The sequence below is a fragment of the Triticum dicoccoides genome, chromosome 6A, assembly GCF_002162155.2.
Source record: "Triticum dicoccoides isolate Atlit2015 ecotype Zavitan chromosome 6A, WEW_v2.0, whole genome shotgun sequence".
Lineage (NCBI taxonomy): Eukaryota > Viridiplantae > Streptophyta > Magnoliopsida > Poales > Poaceae > Triticum > Triticum dicoccoides.
The window spans coordinates 226,499,191-226,519,333 of record NC_041390.1 but is presented as its reverse complement, the minus strand read 5'-3'; the positions used below and the strand labels follow the sequence as shown (position 1 = coordinate 226,519,333).

The following is a 20,143-nucleotide window of genomic DNA, read 5'->3' as shown; positions in this document are numbered from 1 at the left end:
GGTTGGGGGGATGCATTCATAGCTTAGGATTCCCTTCGTGCCTACACGAGGGAGGAGGGGGGCTGCTAGCTACTTCGCACTTTAATAGGGCGAACCTCGGTTGGTGGGAGGGGGCATGCATTCATAGCTTAGGATTCCCTTCGTGCCGACACGAGGGGGGGTGGGGGCAAGCAATACAGTGCTCTTTGCGAGAGAGGTGCCACATCGAAGTTGCATTTGGTATTTGAAAATCAAACCACCCTTTTGATACATAAATTTGGTCCACATGCAAGTGTGTTCGTGTTCTGACCCTCTCCTGCGTCATTTTTCGCCAAATTTATGAACATTAGATAAGTCAGATGACGCAACAGACACGGTTCACTCAAACTAACCGTGTGCCACGCTGGTGCACCTGTCACGCACACATCCGCACAGTACATTGGGCTCCATGAGGCTCCCCCTCTCAAAAATATATGCCCGCCTTGAGAGTTTTTTTTGTTTCATAACACACGGTTGTTATCTCTGGACCGTGTGCGATGTTTCTTGTTCCCAATTCCGCCTACATCCCTAGAAAATATCTGCCCGCCTCGAGGGTTTTTTTGTTTCATAACACACGGTTGTTATCTTCGGACCGTGTGTGATGCACTATCATCAAAATTTCCAATAGCCCGGCATTTCAATCCCGCGTTTGACATTCGCGTAGTAAAATTTTTAGTACCCGCGTCATTTCCTCAAACACCCCCCCCTCCACACACACACACACCAAAACCTTCTCGGGCGTGCGCACACACACACACACACCCTCCCTCGCTCAAAACCCTAGCAATTGTTGTTTAGCTTCTAAAAGAGTGTTGTGCTACATCATTGTGCAATTGATGTTTAGCTTCTAATATTAACTTGGTGCTTTTAGGTACATATGTCATTGGTAAAGATCCGTGCTTCGACCCTTTCTGCGTATGGGGCAATGAGATATCGATGAACCAGCATCAAGTGAGGAAGCTGATAAAGATTGTTAGTAAAATGGGTCCAAAGATGGCAATTAAACTATTTGTTTACACTTTATCCAAGACAACAGCGAACTGCAGGATGGTAAGTAAGAACTCTGCAGCCTTCTTTTTACTGCCCATAATGAGTTGTGTTAGATGAAAATGTCTGAATCTTTTTCCTTTGCAGTGGCTGCCAAAGCAGTTTACTCAAGATTACCTCTCAAGCTACATGATTGGTGGGCATGCAAAGGTTAAAGTATTTCTACCAGAACACGATGATTATCTAGATTTTTTTCATGAAGACCGTGAAGGATGGGCGGTCGACCATCACAAGGGGTTGGACTAGAGCCGTGTGTGCCTTCTGCATGGAGGAGGGCACAATATGGGCATTCCGCTTCACCTTGTTCAGCAACCGGAATATATTTCGCCTCTTTCTTTACCTTCTTTAATAGTACAAGTATACAACTGTGGTTCATCATTCTTTATTTGGTTCTTATGTAACTCTTGAACATATGTACCTATGAATTGAATAATGCATTGGTTGTTTGAACCTGATGGATATGAATAAAGTTGTAGCATACATTCAAATTCAAATCCAAATCTGGTACAATTTGGAAAATTAGCAATTAAATTAGGGTGAAATTACGCTCTCCAGGTTGTTACGGCACACACGGTTAGTAAAACACAAACATTTGTGATATGCACCATAATCCGAGACAGTTCACAGAGAGGAAACATGTGCAAGCATGCACACAGTTGTCGTTTGCACATCGTGTGCGATGTCAGACAATATCACAAACGGTGCAGGCAAACTAAACGTTTGTGTTAGTTGCCTTATTGTACACAATTCGCAACCATGAACTGTTTCTGATGAAGTATGCATCGTAAACATTGCACCACAGGATAGCATGTGTGATAGTTGTCGTGTACGACGATGTTACGACGGTCTGACACTTCGTAATCCAGTCCGACACTCGTATGACGATTAGCTAATCTTCTTAACAGTGAATCATTTTTGATGGGCCGCGCATCATACACGTTCTATAATAGTGAACCGTTTGTGATGGGCCGCGCATCATAAATGTAGCACCACAGAATATCGACTGTGATGGCAATGCAAGCAGAAACGAGTAGGAGTACTGTAGGGGCCCTATCCCCGACAGTTTTTGGGTCGTGTGGGAAGGACCCCCCCTATCGCCCCACACTCACTTCGCGGCGGTTCCAAATGTAGTCGCAGAAAGGGGTTAAAAACCGTTTGTTTAGGACCGACGCGCACCAGTGAGAAGTCAATGGGAGGAAAGTAGAACTTGATGAGGTAACTGTACCTTCTCCCTTATTAGAAAGTAGTTCATCACAGAAATCAGTTCCCGTGATTCCTACACCAATTAGTGAGGAAGCTAATGATGATGATCATGAAACTTCTGATCAAGTTACTACCAAACCTCATAGGTCAACCAGAGCAAGATCCGCACCAGAGTGGTACGGTAATCCTGTTCTGGAGGTCATGTTACTTGACCATGACGAACCTACGAACTATAAGGAAGCGATGATGAGCCCAGATTCCACAAAATGGCTTGAGGCCATGAAATCTGCGATGGGATCCATGTATGAGAACAAAGTATGGACTTTGGTTGACTTGCCCAATGATCGGCAAGCCATAGAGAATAAATGGATCTTCAAGAAGAAGACTGACGCTGACGGTAATGTTACTATCTACAAAGCTCGACTTGTTGCAAAAGGTTTTCGACAAGTTCAAGGAGTTGACTACGATGAGACCTTCTCACCCGTAGCGATGCTTAAGTCCGTCCGAATCATGTTAGCAATTGCCGCATTTTATGATTATGAAATTTGGCAAATGGATGTCAAAACTGCATTCCTTAATGGATATCTTAAAGAAGAGTTGTATATGATGCAACCGGAAGGTTTTGTCGATCCAAAAGGTGCTAACAAAGTGTGCAAGCTCCAGTGATCCATTTATGGACTAGTGCAAGCATCTCGGAGTTGGAATATACGCTTTGATAGTGTGATCAAAGCATATGGTTTTATACAGACTTTTGGAGATGCCTGTATTTACAAGAAAGTGAGTGGGAGCTCTGTAGCATTTCTGATATTATATGTGGATGACATATTGTTGATCGAAAATGATACTGAATTTCTGAATAGCATAAAAGGATACTTGAATAAGAATTTTTCAATGAAAGACCTCGGTGAAGCTGCTTATATAATGGGCATCAAGATCTATAGAGATAGATCAAGACGCTTAATTGGACTTTCACAAAGCACATACCTTGATAAAGTTTTGAAGAAGTTCAAAATGGATCAAGCAAAGAAAGGGTTCTTGCCTGTGTTACAAGGTGTGAAGTTGAGTCATACTCAATGCCCGACCACTTCAGAAGATAGAGAGAAAATAAAAGTCATTCCCTATGCCTCAGCCATAGGTTCTATCATGTATGCAATGCTGTGTACCAGACTTGATATGTGCCTTGCTATTAGTTTAGCAGGGAGGTACCAAAGTAATCCAGGAGTGGATCACTGGACAGCAGTCAAGAACATCCTGAAATACCTTAAAAGGACTAAGGATATGGTCCTCGTTTATGGAGGTGACAAAGAGCTCATCGTAAATGGTTACGTCGATGCAAGCTTTGACACTGATCCGGATGACTCTAAGTCACAAACTAGATACATATTTTTATTGAATGGTGGAGCTGTCAGTTGGTGCAGTTCTAAGCAGAGCATTGTGGCGGGATCTACGTGTGAAGCGGAATACATAGCTGCTTCGGAAGCAGCAAATGAAGGAGTTCATATCCGATCTAGGTGTAATACCTAGTACATCAGGTCCAATGAAAATCTTTTGTGACAATACTGGTGCAATTGCCTTGGCAAAGGAATCTGGATTTCACAAGAGAACCAAGCACATTAAAAGATGCTTCAATTCCATCCACGATCAAGTCAAGGAGGGAGACATAGAGATTTGCAAGATACATACGAATCTTAATGTTGCAGACTCGTTGACTACGCCTCTCTCACGAGCAAAACATGATCAGCACCAAGACTCCATGGGTGTTAGAATCATTACTGTGTAATCTAGATTATTGACTCTAGTACAAGTGGGATACTGAAGGAAATATGCCCTAGAGGCAATAATAAAGTTGTCATTTATATTTCCTTATATCATGATAAATGTTTACTATTCATGCTAGAATTTTATTAACCAGAAACTTAGTACATGTGTTAATACATAGACATACAGAGTGTCCTTAGTATGCCCCTACTTGACTAGCTCGTTAATCAAAGATGGTTAAGTTTCCTAGCCATGGACGTGTGTTGTCATTTGATGAACGGTATCACATCATTAGAGAATGATGTGATGGACTAGACCCATCCGTTAGCTTAGCACTATGATCGTTTAGTTTATTGCTATTGCTTTCTTCATGACTTATACATGTTACTATGACTATGAGATTATGCAACTCCCGAATACCGGAGGAACACTTAGTGTGCTATCAAATGTCACAACGTAACTGGGTGATTATAAAGATGCTCTATAGGTGTCTCCGATGGTGTTTGTTGAGTTGGCATAGATCGAGATTAGGATTTGTCACTCCGATTGTCGGAGAGGTATCTCTAGGCCCTCTCAGTAATGCACATCACTATAAGCCTTGCAAGCAATGTGACTAATAAGTTAGGATGATGCATTACAGAATGAGTAAGGATATTTGCCGGTGACGAGATTGAACTAGCTATGATGATACCGACGATCGAATCTCGGGCAAGTAACATACCGATGACAAAGGGAACAACGTATGTTGTTACGCGGTTTGACCGATAAAGATCTTCGTAGAATATGTAGGAAACAATATGAGCATCCAGGTTCCGCTGTTGGTTATTGACCGGAGATGTGTCTCGGTCATGTCTACATAATTCTCGAACCCGTAGGGTCCGCACGCTTAAACGTTTGATGACGATATGTATTATGAGTTATGTGATTTGATGTACCAAAGGTTGTTCGGAGTCCCGGATGTGATCACAGAAATGACGGGGAGTCTCGAAATGGTCGAGACATAAATATTGATATATTGGACCATGTTATTCGGATATCGGAAGTGTTCCGGAAGGTTTCGGATAAAACCAGAGTGCCGAAGGGGTTACCGGAACCCCCCGGGGAAGTAATGGGCCTTAGTGGGCCTTAGGGGAAAGAGAGGGCAGCAACCAAGAGGTGGCGCCCCCCCCCCAAGGGGAGTCCGGATAGGACTAGGGGAGGGGATGGCCCATCTTTCCCTCTCCCTCTCCCTCTCCTTCCTTCTTCTCCTACTTGCACTAGGAAAGGGGGGATTCCTACTTGGAGTAGGATCCCCCCTTGGTCGCGCCCCTTGTGTCCGGCCGTCCTCCTCCTCCCCTCCTTTATATACGGAGGAGGGGGACACCCCATAGACACACAAGTTGATCTTTGGCCATGTATGGTGCCCCCCTCCAAAGTTTTACACCTCGGTCATATTGTCGTAGTGCTTAGGCAAAGCCCTGCGTCAGTAACTTCATCATCACCATTGACACAATGTCGTGCTGACGGAACTCACCCTTGGCCTCAGCTGGATCAAGATTACGAGGGACATCACCGAGCTAAACGTGTGCAGATCACGCATGTGTCGTGCGTTCGGTACTTGATCGGTTGGATCGCGAAGAGGTTCGACTACATCAACCGCGTTACTAAATGCTTCCGCTTTCGGTCTACGAGGGTACGTAGACACACTCTCCCCTCTCGTTGATATGCATATCCTAGATAGATCTTGCGTGATCGTAGGAATTTTTTTGAAATACTGCGTTCCCCAACATCCCTGAGTCGGAATGTAGGCATGTCTGTAAGCCGGCACTATGGGCCGGACCTTTTGTCTGGTCCTTCTCCTTCCAGTGAACTCCTGAGACTCGGTAGCGTATCCGAACGCCAGGTCAAAGTAACCAGGCCTAAACCGGGTCATATCATGTCGGGTCTTACACCGTGGGGAATATCCCCAACAGTTATGCAAGAAACGTTTGAAGTTGTGGTTTGTTTTAATTCCACTGTTTATGACGCTTGTGAGGAACCAAGGAAGTCTGACTTTGTAAATTGGTTGAGGACTTTTCCCATTCAACATGCTATTTTGGCCTTCCCCGCAACTAATCACCGACGAGGATCGCCACCTCCAGCGGAGGCAGGAGTGCAGCCTCCTTGATGAGGACATGACTGCCTTGGATACGACCAAAAATGTTGCATACATGTATATTTGTGAGGTGATTTCTAATGCAAACTATGCAATAATTTATTTATGTCATCCAGAACAAAAAAACTTCACAAACTTTTGTGCCATGTCTAATTGCAGGTGTATGGTACATTTGTACAATCCACATATGAAGATAAAGGAAAAAAGAGAAGTTTAGGTGTTGTTCAAAAAGTCCTCTCATGTCACTTTTGGGCCAAGAGAAGATAGAGTCCAAGTCTCTCACGTTCTGGATTCAGATTCGGACTTCACAGACATACCTGACTCAAAGCGCCAACAACATTTTCATACGGACTCCGAATTGGGTGATTCTTTTTTGTTTAAAAGTAGATTTCATGCTCTTTCCAACACAATTGGATTCACCTTCAAATTCATCTGGAGCGTTGAGTTATGGATGATACAATCTGACGTTGCAGCAGAATCCGAGTCAAACTGCAAGCCCAAAGGTGTTACATCACCTCCACTTGGGCCCATGAGCCTTGTACGATCTAGGGTTAGTTTTAGGATGCCTTGGGACGTCCTCCCACCTCCTTGGCCGCCACCCCTTGCTCCTATATAAGTAGATCCATCTAGTAGCTTTTTCCTTGGGTTTTATTTAGATTAAAAGTTTGTCATAGCTGCAACTTCGCGTACTTTGTTTGTGTTCAACGACCAGACCAAGACGTCACAGAACCCCACCTTTGATCAACAAAGCTTTCCTCTTATATCGCAATATCCAGATTGCAATCTTAGTTTCTTTCTTGTTCTCTGTTTGCCTACAGGAAACAGACCTTCGTGGTCAGGTTGATCATGCTCCGGCGTGGTCAATAACCTCTCGGAGTTGGTTTAGCGATTGCTAAGGCGCGACTTCCTCGCATGTTCGTAGTCGGATCGTCAAAGTCGACTTCCTCCAAAACGATAACCACCATCTCATTGAAAGACGGCACACCTTTGCCTCTATCAAGTGGTATCAGTTTTCAGGTTGCTCGGTGAGAATTTCCAATTTTTCCTAGATTAGATTTACTTTCTTACCTATTGTCCAAGAAAAAGCCACAAAAAAGGTAGATCTATTCATCCTTTGTCCAAGTCAGTCTGAGTCTTTGCAATTTTCTTTTCATTGCTTGCATAGTTGAATTATCGGTTGCATCATCGTGTCGAGTTGCTGGTCTTAGTGTCTAGTTCGTTTAGAGTTTCGAGTTCTGTTCAAATTAGTCGCGCCACCGCTGCTTCGTTATCCCTTCCGTTGTCCACCACCAATCCATCAATTTCCACCACGTGCTACCCACCGTTCATTGTTATAATCATAGTTGAGATCGTTCACATCTTCGCTTGATCCAATCTGCATCTTATCTAGTTTGTTTTGGAAAGAGGGAGACAGAGAAAAAAGACAGAGAAAAAAATGAGAGAGAAAAAAGTAAAAAAAAAGTCAGAGAAAAAAAGAGAAAGAAAAAGAAAATGTGAGGAAACAAAAGAGAGAAGAAAAAAATCGGATCTATCTAGACTCAATCTCGTAGTTGAATTTGGATTGAAATCTGTTTTGTGCACTGTTCAGTAAAACAGGCATAACTTCCTCATACGGAGTCCGTTTTGACTCTGTGAGTACTTAAATGAAAGCTAGCGACCAGCCGCATCTAAATAGTTGCAGAAGCTAGTTCAATATTTAGCACCTCAAAATCAGCTTCTAAACACGGCTTATTCCAGTTTTTCACGCCAGTTTTAGAATTTTTTTTGACTCCTCATATCAACTCGGAATTGAGTGAATCCTTTTGCGTTTGAAAGCTTGAGTCAATATCATTCTTCAAAACAATTATCAAAAAATTGGCACAAACTTTTCCAGAGAAAAGTTAGAGAGAAAGTCGTTGATATAGCCTGCTTGGCTGTTGTTTCACATCATTATCTTTACGGCTATTGTGATCTTCACTTATATTTTGCTATTCAGAGCTACTTCATATCCTTAATTGATACTAGTTGTGCTACGGCGTGACCTCATTAGTGTTCTAGGCTCGCGTCTCTAGTCCGGTCTAGCCTAGGACCAGCACAATACCACCGTTGAGCGCTTATTCACCATTGCATCTCTGAATTGATTATTGCTAATCTTTTGCTACCATATATAGCCAATCCAGCTCCACATATTTCTACACCGTGTATACATACGTTCCCCTGGCAATCGCTTTAAACAATTTTCAGGGTTATTTGACACCGCTGGTTGCCTGTCACCACCTGCCGCATGGTAAGAACTTGTAAGATATTGATATTTGCTTTACTGTGAACACTTTACAACCACATCCTAGTAGTTCATAGGAACATTATTCTCGAATTTTGTTTCTTGTTTCTACTAATCATGACAGGTTCCAGAGATTGAACTTCTTGAACGACAGACCCATCTTCACCATCACGAGAGTTGGGAGAACACACACAAGCACACGGTGAGGTTATCTTTTTACCGTCATTTGAGGGTAGATTTAATCCTGCTATTTATCTAGCTTGGGAGCTTGAAGTAGAACAAGTTTTTAGTCACCATGACTTTTCTGAACTTGAGCGAGTATGAGCTGCCACTAGAGCATTTACTGGTTTTGCTTCTGTTTGGTGGAGTTTGCATTGTAAGAAAAACATTGATAACCAACCCACAACTTGAAAAGATTTGAAATATGTAATGAGACAACAATTTTTCCCTCCTTACTATCGGCGTGAATTGCTTCGCAAATTTGAACAATTTAAACAAGGCAACAACACTGTTCATGCTTACTACCAAGAGTTCAAATCTTATATGCATCATTGTGACATAGAAGAATCTGAGGCTGATACAATGAATAGATTTTTTTGGTGGTTTGAACCATGATATTGAGGCAAGATTTCAGTATATTCCTCGTTGCATTACTGGTATGTATGTTCGTGCTTGTATCTTTGAGAGACGGATACAGGAGGATGTATTGGGTGACTACAACAACTACTATTCCAGTTCATGCTCACCACCGCCGGTTGGTTCCTCCATCATTGCACCTACTAGAGCAGCCTCATCTCAGATTGTGAGCGCGACATCATCTCAAGAGTATGGTACATTGTCAACGTCTGTACCTACATCAGCTACGTCTTTGCGACAAGGTAACAGTAAAGGTATTGATGATATAACTTCACATGAGAATGATGCATCCCTAGTTAACTTGAATGCATCATGTGTTGAGTTACCTCTTGATTTGAGCACACCACCTATTTTAGAGAATCTTGTTACTGTCATGAATGCGTCATGTGATCAAACAACTGAAATACCAACAATTTTGAGTGCACCCATTGAATTAATTGTTGATACAAAAGAACCAATGTTTAATCATTTTGATATGACCTCTAATCTTGATGATGATTCTATGTCAAATGACTTATTGCATGTTTGCTTATTTAAGCATGTTGTAGCATGTAAATTTGATGCAAGTAAGGTTTATTCACCAATGTTGGGATGGTCTAATGATGAACATTGTCAATCCTTTGATATGAATAAGAGCTTCACTTATATGTGCAAATTGAGTTGCAATATTTTCATGCCTTCCACTTCTTGTGATAATATTTTGGCTTCAGATTTTATGAACTATGAAAATTACTCATGTATACATGTGTCATTTGCGCAAAAACCAAGGGAAGTAAAAATGGATGACATATACATATACAACATGTACATCTTGACTCTTTTGTTAGCCACATTTCAGATTAAGCAACGCCAAGGACGGCTTTGTTTTCAAGAAGGGGAGGATGATGAGGACATGACTACCTTGGATAAGACCAAAAATATTGCATACATGTATATTTGTGAGGTGATTTCTAATGCGAACTATGCAATAATTTATTTATGTCATCCAGGACAAAAATACTTCACAAACTTTTGTGCCATGTCTAATTGCAGGTGTATGGGACATTTGTACAATTCACATATGAAGATAAGGGAAAAAGAGAAGTTTAGGTGCTATTCAAAAATTCCTCTCACGTCACTTTTGGGTCAAGAGAAGATAGAGTCCAAGTCTCTCACGTTCTGGATTCAGATTCGGACTGCACAGACATACCTGACTCAAAACGCCAACAACCTTTTCATACGGACTCCGAATTGGGTGATTCTTTTTTTTGTTTTGAAAGTAGATTTCGTGCTCTTTCCAACACAATTGGATTCACCTTCAAATTCATCCGGAGCGTTGAGTTATGGACAAAACAATCTGACATTGCAGCAGAATCCGAGTCAAACTACAAGCCCAAAGGTGTTGCATCACCTCCACTAGGGCCCATGAGCCCTGTACGACCTAGGGTTAGTTTTAAGATGCCTTGGGACGTCCTCCCACCTCCTTGGCCGCCACCCCTTGCTCCTATATAAGTAGATCCATCTAGTAGCTTTTTTCTTGAATTTTGTTTAGATTAAAAGTTTGTCATAACTGCAAATTCGCGTACTTCGTGTGTGTTCAACGACCAGACCAAGACGTCACAGAACCCCACCTTTGATTAATAAAGATTTCCTCTTATATTTGCAATATCCAGATTGCAATCTTAGTTTCTTGCTTGTTCTTCGTTTGCCTGCAGGAAACAGACCTTCGTGGTCAGGTTGATCATGCTCCGGCGTGGTCAATAACCTCTCGGAGTTGGTTTAGCAATTGCTAAGGCGCGACGTTCTCGCACGTTCGTAGTCGGATCGTCAAAGTCGACTTCCTTCAAAACGATAGCCACCATCTCATCAAAAGATGGGACACATTTGCCTTTATCACTCCTCATCGCCGAGGCAGACGAGCACGCCATGGCGGTGTGGCGCGAGCGCTTTCCGCAGGATGTCGTCGCCGAGAACGAGTTCTCGGCGCAGAGGAGGACGGAGCGAGTCGTGCGCCGGGCGAACAAGCGTGCGCGGAAGGAACTGGCGAAAGCCCAAATCGAGCTGGGACCTGCTTCGACCTGGGACGATGAAGATCCTCAGTGGCTCGACGCGTTTACATCATCGGACTACACCACCGAGGAGGACGAGGAGTTTAGCATTGTATGAACTAGCTTGTGGTTTGGGGCTTGAACCATGCTATGAATTTAAACTATGTGTTGTTTCTTTTTTTTTTGCATTTGGTGTTTAAAAAAATTCCAGGCACCGGCTGGTCGGGCGCGCTAGATTTTACTGTGCCTGGTAAAGTGCTACATCTGCGTGCTAAATTTTGCAGCGCCTCGAAAAGCAACCACCATCCCCCATGCGCTAAAATGCTATTTCAGCGCTGCAAAAAAATTTAGCGCGACGCGCCTGTTGGAGATGCTCTAAGAGTATCCGGAACTATACATGATATAATTGTTATATGTATTTGACACGCAAAAAAATTTGTTGTGATAGTGGGCTAGATAAATAATTCAACTTAAATTTAAGTACTGCCGCTATTTATAGCCAGGCTTATCTTTTTCATTTGTTGCTCGAGTAGGTTGTTCTCATATTTGGATGTTTCTATGTCCTGGTAGATTCATTTTGTATCTATGTTGCAAAACACTTGGAAATTTTGAATTTTTGTAAGATGAGTGCATCAGCTGCACTTAGTTTATGTTACCCAAGATACACTCTCATTGTTCACATGTCAACCTATTTATGAGGTGACATTTGTTAGCAACTCCATTGAATATGATTAGTTGTTACCATGAGTCGCCAAACAAACATGCAATTTCTTGTATCAATCAATTTACTTCAAATCCTTGACAAAGAACAAATCAATATTGTTTACATTTTCCAGAAGTCCAAAAATATATAACCAACATCTTCAGGCATGTAGGCGTGCTTTTCAGTTTTGCTGCAGAATACAGGGAAATGAAACCAGAAAGAGGTCTAGCTTGTGAATGGAGGCTACATGGAATTACAAAGCTGCCAGTGCACAAGACATGTGGGTACAACTTGTGCATACAGACTGGAAAGAATAGGATCTGACTATAACGTAGGAAAATGATACAAGTTTGGGTTCTTCTCTTATTCAAGCTGTTCATCATGAAAAAAAATGAATTTTTATGAACAAAATGGATCAATGGGTGGCATCTCTGCTGTAGAACTGATCCAAGGTCTTCGCAGGAATACGGTGGAGAAGTTCTCGGGGGAATATGCGTAGCAATGTCCATGCCAGATCAAGTGACTGAAAAATGTTCCGAGTATCGTATGCTCCTTGCGCTACAAATTTCCTCTCAAACTTGTCAAGGAATTCTAAATAGAGCTGCACGATAAGAATCATATCATTAGTTTTGTACTGAAAGATAATCGATGCACAACTAAATTAACTAGCAACAGACCAGGTCCTCAGATGAAAGAGCCTCCTCTCCGACAACTGCTTTCATGGCTTGAACATCCTTCCCAATGGCGTAGTTGGCATACAGCTGAACAGAAGGTCATGTTAGCCCATCAACAGATATCACACGGTGAATGAGACATAAAAATGATCTCAAATGCTCAAACGAATACCTGATTGGACACATCTGAATGATCCCGGCGTGTCATACCTTCACCAATAGCACTCTGCACGTAAAGAATTATGACATAATTCTCCATGTGATCCCAAACTAAGAAACACTAAATACCACAAATTTTGACTAGCTACAAAAGTACCTTCATCAGACGAGAAAGAGATGGCAGGACGTTGATGGGTGGGTATATCTGAGAAAGCAACACAATACTTACGTTAATCCGTTAGATTAATAAAAAAATCCCTCACAATCATGTATTGAAGGAACAATCAATGCTTATAACAGGAGGAAAAGCGACGACAAAAAAGAACATGCAAGTGCACCTGTCTATTATGAAGCTGTCTGTCAATATATATCTGCCCTTCGGTAATGTATCCCGTAAGATCAGGAGTTGGATGAGTGATATCTGTTGAGGAATGAACAAAAGGTCAGGCATGACACTGCGATCTGCCAGGAAGCAAGACTACTAATCCACTGGGTAGACATCAAACAACACTGAGGCAGCGGATACTTAGATTTCTAGTTTTTTTCCCACCTGATAGAGTTCTAGTTAAGTGGATTTCTAATGGATAGGGTGCAACATACTGGTAGAATCAAGTACTCTACCAGGTCTAGGGCGTAGGTGGTAAGGGAAGGATGGAGGGGGACGTGGCGAGGAACGGGCGCGCCGGCGGCAGGGCGCCGTCGCGAGCTAGGAGAAGGGTGGCGGCGGTTAGGGCTGTTGGCGGCTAGGGTTTCCGGCTCCTCAGGGAGCCAGGCAATAGGAGATAATATTCTTCTTATTGCCTGATCTGAAAAGAGTCTTACAACTTATATTTATAACCTAGATAACTTGCACACGAATTAACCTAAGATAACTTGTGGGCTAAGATTGCCCGATGGGCCTTCCATATGACAGGCCGGACATAACACTTCTCCCCGCCTGCACAAACAGCTCGCCCTCGAGCTGTAAGGTGGGGAAGCGCTTGCTTGAACTCCTCGAGATAATCAACCAGCGTCAAACACCTTCTCGACATCTGGGGCGGCCAGGTCGGCGGCGACGGCGTCCTCCGGAATGTAGTCTGCCACCTCCAGGTAGAAGAGTCGCGGGCAGGCGTGGCCGGGCTTGTAGGGTTCGTCGCAGTTGAAGCACAACCCTTGGCGGCGACGCTCGAGTATCTCAGCTGGGGTGAGCCGGCGGAACGGGCGCCCAGCGGTCGCGGCGAGGGGTGCCGCAGAAGCCTGCACAGGCCGACCCTGCGCGGAATCCGGTCCGGGTAGCGACCCAGCAGTCTAGGACGGTGATTCCTGCTGGATGGCCACCGCGCGGCGCTCGAACGCGCGGGCGTAATACATGGCCGACTGGAGATCCTGGGGTCCCCGAAGTTCCACGTCCACGCGGATATGGTCCGGCAGACCGCCCACAAATAACTCGGCGCGCTGAGTTGCGGAGACGCCCGGCGCGTGGCACGCCAGGGCCTGGAAGCGGTCGGCGTAGTCCTGCACCGTGGATGTGAAAGGTAAGCGGCCGAGGGCCGCCAGTCGGCTCCCGCGGATAGGAGGCCCGAACCGGAGGAGACAGAGCTCCCGAAAGCGCTCCCATGGTGGCATGCCGCCCTCGTCCTGCTCGAGGGCGTAGTACCAGGTCTGCGCCGCGCCTCGGAGATGATAGGACGCGAGCCAGGTACGATCCGAAGCGAGCGTCCGCTGCCCTCGAAAGAACTGCTCGCACTGGTTGAGCCAGTTGAGGGGGTCCTCCGTGCCCTCGTAAGTGGCGAAGTCCAGTTTGGCGAATCGAGGGGGTGTTGGCCCGCCGTGCCCGGGGGCGGCCGCAGTCGCCGCCAGCGCGTATGCTGGGTCGGGAAGCGCTGGGGCGTAGTTCGCCGAGCTGGAGGGGTGATCAAACCGCAGAGAGGGCGTCGGGTGTTCCGGCACCGTGGAGTAGACCGGGCCCGGAGACGAGCCGATCGCCCAAGCGGGGATCGGCGATGGTGACGGTGGAAACTGCACCTGGTGCAGGGGCCGACCCGTAGCCCTAGGCGCGGGTGGTGGTAATGTCGATGGCGGCGGCGCCTGGTGGATCTGCTGCACCGGCGCCTGCGGCGTGGGGGCCGGCGGTGACGCCGGAAGAAGCTGCTGGGTCTGGCCCCCCAGCGGCGCGGTGGAGGCCGGCCATGCTGGCCACGGCTGTCCCGCAGCCGAGTAGTGCGGCAGCAGCAGCGGCGGCTGGGACGCCCCTCCGTAGGGCGCCTGGAAGGCCGGGGCGGGCCACTGTAACGGCGGCGGCCCGTAGGCGGTGGTGCTCGGTGGCGGGGGCTGGTTCCAGGCGAGGTAGAGGGTAATACCCCTGACCGCCTGGACAAGCTCCCGCAGGGTGCCCGACATCTCCTCGGGCGAGAGGAGCGGAGGCGGGTCCGCCGTGATGGTGATGGGCGCGGTGGTGATGGTGGTGCCGGATGCGATCTCCGCCATCGCGGTGGCAGTGGCCGGCGGCAGCGAGAGCGGGGTGGAGGTGGATGGTAGCGGCGGTGATGGAGATTGTGACATGATCGGCCTGGTGTCTCTGGATACCAAATTGGTAGAATCAAGTACTCTACCAGGTCTAGGGCGTAGGTGGTAAGGGAAGGATGGAGGGGGACGTGGCGAGGAACGGGCGCGCCGGCGGCAGGGCGCCGTCGCGAGCTAGGAGAAGGATGGCGGCGGTTAGGGCTGTTGGCGGCTAGGGTTTCCGGCTCCTCAGGGAGCCGGGCAATAGGAGATAATATTCTTCTTATTGCCTGATCTGAAAAGAGTCTTACAACTTATATTTATAACCTAGATAACTTGCACACGAATTAACCTAAGATAACTTGTGGGCTAAGATTGCCCGATGGGCCTTCCATATGACAGGCCGGACATAACACATACCACACAAAGTGGGCTGAAAATTGCAACTGCAAAAAAAGAGGCTTCCTCGAATGGAAATAATGTAGGATTAAAGATAATAACTCTAGCAATGCAAATGGTCTGTTGCTTACCATCATTAGGCATTGTAAGAATAGGAATTTGGGTAATTGATCCTTTCCTTCCCTCGATACGCCCAGCTCGCTCATATATGGTGGCCAAATCAGTATACATATACCCAGGATAACCACGCCTACCAGGTACCTCTTCTCGTGCTGCTGAGACCTAAACATAAATAAAGTTCACACGTAATTAAGAAAATCAAAATCATTGAGTCTTCGACCATATACAAAAGATGACGGATGACACTGTCCTGAAAGGCCACGTATCAAGTGAAAACTTGATTTCAGTGAAAATCTGGAAACTTGGATCCCACCCCGTTGGATCTGTAGCGAACGGCATCTACTCAAGGGCGGAGCTCCCACCAGCAACTTAAACGCACATTAGCACAAAACCCCCTCCTTCCTAGTAATGTTGTCAGGTTTTTGAGCATTGACTTATCCTCTACCGTTCCTATCCCCCAGCGAAATAGCCATGGCGGCGACGCCAGCGCGCCCCATGCCAGATGGCTACCGAGGGGAGGCGCCACAGCCAGCGCTGCCAAATGCGGCGGCACGTCCATGCACCACGCCGACTCCCCTTGGCGGGGACAGCTCCTGCGGCGCGGCGGCCACAGACAGCGCTCCCAACGGCAGCGGCGCAGCCACGCACTACGTTGAAGCTCCCCTCGGCGGGGAGGGCTCGCAAGGTGAGGCGACTACAGCAGGCGGGGCTCATAGCTGTGGCGGTGCAGGCGCTGAAGCTCACCTCGAGATGGGGTCCCAACACTCGAGCAGCACCGTGGTCGTGTCCTGTATGTGTATGTAGGGAGCCCGTCCCGCAAAAGTGTGCTGCAATTTTCATGTAAATTCCGTGTAGGTAGTATCTGGTTCAGTGTGAAGTTGTAGCTCGTCCTAATTCTTGATGTGCAGAATTTTCTCTCTGACTTTTGCTCCTCCTTTGTAAACTTGTAGGAGCTGAATGTTGGTGTATTACCACTCAAGATTCAACAGGATTTTTTGCTTTAGTTTATATATGATTAATGGAGTGACTTGTTTGTACAGATCTGAATAATGATGGAAACACCATTGCAACTAGCTACATGATTACACTTTCTAGTAATAAGTATAGAAGAAAGTAAGAACTGAAAATGCAGTAAGCATCAGAAGGTTGCATGCTTGCAGCAAAGAGCAGTTCATATTCCTGAAATGCAGTAAGCATAAAAAAGCTTGCAGGCTTTCAGCAAATAGCAGTTTCTATTCCTAAAAGATCACAAGCATACTCAGCATAATGGGTTGTTTCATTTCTACAGGAGAAAAGAACCTACAAAGTGGCCCAAATCATCACCCAATTAAATAGTGAATGCGAGAGTTTAATGGCCAGTTCTTTGCATAAAATGTAAATAAGTTTGCTGCTTGTTACCAATTCTCTTCAGATGAAACATTTGCTACAATTTAGATTGACAGTACAAACACTAGAAAATTCTCAAACTTAAACATTCAGAGATACAGAAATCTCAAAAGCTCATACCACATAAATTTCATGCCCTCAATAGGTCAAAAGATAACAGCGAAGCTCTGAATTTCATCTTGTTCTACACCAAAATTAAAAGCACCGGCTTGCCTCAAATCAAATAGGAGGGGAGGTCAGGGGACCGAATAGAGGCATGGCGATCAAGATTGAGGGGTAGAGGTGAGGAGTACTCCAAAGAGTCAGTCACGGCCTGCATAGGGCGAGCCGCAGCCGACGGCAGCCCCGTCGCGATCAGCGAAAGGCAAGTCATGGTGCCAGACGTGACCGGTGGAGGGAGAGTCGCAGCCGATGGAGAGCCCATCGAGGTCGGTGGAGGGCAAGTCGCTGCCGACGGAGGTCTCGTTGCAGCCGGCGTATGGCAAGGGCTAGCCGGTGGTTGAGGCTCCATCGTGACGCATAACAGGAATGAAGACGAATCCATCTCACGAACAGTCAAGGGCTATGGCCCTAGATGGCGAATAGGAGAGGGGGTTTTGTGCTAATGTGTGTTTAAGTTGCTGGTGGGAGCTCCGCCTTTGAGCAGATGCCGTTCACTACAGATCTAACGGGGTGGGATCTAAGTTTCCAGATTTTTACTGAAATCAAGTTTTCACTTGATACTACGTCGTCCTGAGAAGTCATTCTACTCAAAGAACAAATAACTGAACAGATTGAAGCTCACAGAATATGATGAGATAAGAAAATCATAGAGAAAACACGCTACCTCGCGAAGTGCATCGGCATATGAGCTCATATCTGTCAGAATCACAAGAACATGCTTCCCACATTCATATGCCAAATATTCAGCAGTTGTTAGGGCAATTCGAGGAGTGATAATACGCTCAATAGTGGGGTCATTTGCCTGCGAAACAATCAAGACAAGGGATTCAGGTTTCATGGTATGCTTTCTTAGTATTGCTCGGGTCAAATATATTAAACACAACTACAACCTCAAAGATCTGATTTGCACATTCTAATAACAAATTCACCAAAAAAATAGCAAATCAAATTTTACCAAATTCAGGAAAAGGGTGACCCGCTCCATCGAACCATTTTCTTCGAAGTCACGCTTGAAAAATTGTGCCGTTTCCATGTTTACTCCCATAGCAGCAAACACAATTGCAAAATTGTCTTCTTCACCTCCCTAATATAAACCATAGCAAGATGAGTAGAAGAAACACCAATCTGCAGACAAAATAACAAAACCAAAACTTTCGGCATGGTTGCTTTACACAGTATGAGAGCAATCCATAACTTTGAAGCTCTTTGTATAATTTCCAGAGACCTATTCAACAGGTAATAAGTCTAACTCTACCCACAAACAGTCGGTCTTCCCCTTGCCAAAAAGTTAAAAAAGTCACAAAAGTCAGAGAACTATTATAACTACGCATATATTTTATGAAGGATGCAACTTGCAAGCTCAGTGCAAAGAATATGATGCTCAGGAACATAAGATTGACTGCGTGCTTAGTTGCTTAGTTAAGTGATTGTCTGTAAACACCCTTATGTTAGTTCTCAATGGCGCAAGCAAGAGAAACTTATTATAACTATCCACACATTCCATGAAGGATGCAGCTCAGTGCAAAGAAAATGATGCTCAGGAAACTGAGATTGACTTTATGCATTGGTAGGCCAATGTCCGTAACCACCCCTGCTATAAAGGATATGTCCATTACCTCTGCTGCATGCTTGCTTTGCTCCAACCTTTTAACGAGGCCAGCTTGGCGACAAATTTGAGCAGCAATTTCATTATGAGGAAGTCCAGCAGCAGAGAAAAGAGGAATTTTTTGCCCTCGAGCAATCGAGTTCATGACATCAATGGTGGATATTCCTGTTTGAATCATCTCTTCTGGATAGGTTCTCTCACTTGGGTTGATAGAACTTCCTGGGATAATATCAGCCATCTCTCAGATATTATAAGGTTACCATAAGTTGAGATGGAGCCTTCCACAAAGAATAGATTATTTAACTCATCTCCAGTTCTCCTAAGAAGTGTCCATGCCACTTGTCTACCCTAAGCATAAGAAAGTTTACGATAACATGAAATAACTCACCAGAAATATCCAAGTAAGCCTCGGGCAATATAGGGGGGCCATTATCAATAGGTTTTCCAGAACCATTAAAAATGCGTCCAAGCATATCAAGTGAGACGGGAGTTTTCAAAACCTGTAACACAAAACGGTGTCATATGCAAAGAAATAAAGTGGTGAAGTTGAGATGAGTCAACAAAGCCTCATTCGAAAAATAAAGTTATTCAGCAGGAAGACGTTTGATATCACTAAATGTTCATGCCTAGCATTTTCTGGGTTCAGTTTCCATATCCAACTTTAAGATGGCTGATGTCATTTATTGTTCATGCTGAAATTGTATAGCTATAGTTTGATGATCTGGGTAATTATTGCATAGAAAGAAATAAAGCATTTAATGATTGAACGACAAAGAATCAGAAGCAAAGATGTGAATAACAGGTACCTCGCCTGTGAACTGTACAGTAGTATACTTGTTGTCTATCCCTGAAGTACCTTCAAATACCTTAAGAGGCAGGCAGCTCAGTATCCAAAAAAGGTCAAGTACCATGTAACCAAATATAATTTAATGCATTGGATCCCTAAGCAAACTATGTAAAAAATCAGATCAAATGCAGCATCGTGTAAAACTCAACTGGCATTCTTCAATCAAGAGAATATGGTCCATAGAAAGGAAACAACCTGCACAACAGCTTTTTCACCATCAACTTCGAGGACTTGACCACGACGAGTGGTGCCATCTCCCAATCGGATGTTCACAATCTCCTGATACTTTGGGCCCTAAAATAGGTTTATACAGGGGGAAATTACTGAGTGTGAGAATGGCTATTTGATCCAACCATAATTTCAGTAACATTAGCAGCTATAGCTATATAGAGAAGAATGACAAATCATACCTTTACTTTGTCCAAAATAACCAATGGCCCTGCCACACCGGAGACAGTTCTATACTCTGCATGACAAGCAGAACTTCATTATCATCTTTGCTGCGAAAGATAGGAAGCAACAC

General features: G+C 44.9%; 1 protein-coding gene across 2 annotated transcripts in view; it reads right to left on the bottom strand.

The window, feature by feature from the left end:
* Positions 1 to 11,881: 11,881 nt before the first annotated feature.
* Positions 11,882 to 20,143, bottom strand: part of LOC119316670 (V-type proton ATPase subunit B 2) — a 9,533-nt gene continuing 1,271 nt past the window's right edge. For both annotated transcript variants that reach the window (XM_037591032.1, XM_037591033.1), the window contains exons 3-15: positions 20,031 to 20,086; positions 19,816 to 19,914; positions 19,580 to 19,639; positions 19,162 to 19,273; positions 18,784 to 18,992; positions 18,123 to 18,251; positions 17,832 to 17,969; positions 15,631 to 15,781; positions 12,958 to 13,040; positions 12,777 to 12,824; positions 12,633 to 12,686; positions 12,464 to 12,547; positions 11,882 to 12,387 (exon numbers count right to left, since the gene is read on the bottom strand). In XM_037591032.1, coding sequence (XP_037446929.1) covers positions 12,202 to 12,387; positions 12,464 to 12,547; positions 12,633 to 12,686; positions 12,777 to 12,824; positions 12,958 to 13,040; positions 15,631 to 15,781; positions 17,832 to 17,969; positions 18,123 to 18,251; positions 18,784 to 18,992; positions 19,162 to 19,273; positions 19,580 to 19,639; positions 19,816 to 19,914; positions 20,031 to 20,086 — 1,409 coding nt within the window. In that variant the 3' untranslated portion in view covers positions 11,882 to 12,201. The remainder of the gene's footprint in view (positions 12,388 to 12,463; positions 12,548 to 12,632; positions 12,687 to 12,776; positions 12,825 to 12,957; positions 13,041 to 15,630; positions 15,782 to 17,831; positions 17,970 to 18,122; positions 18,252 to 18,783; positions 18,993 to 19,161; positions 19,274 to 19,579; positions 19,640 to 19,815; positions 19,915 to 20,030; positions 20,087 to 20,143) is intronic.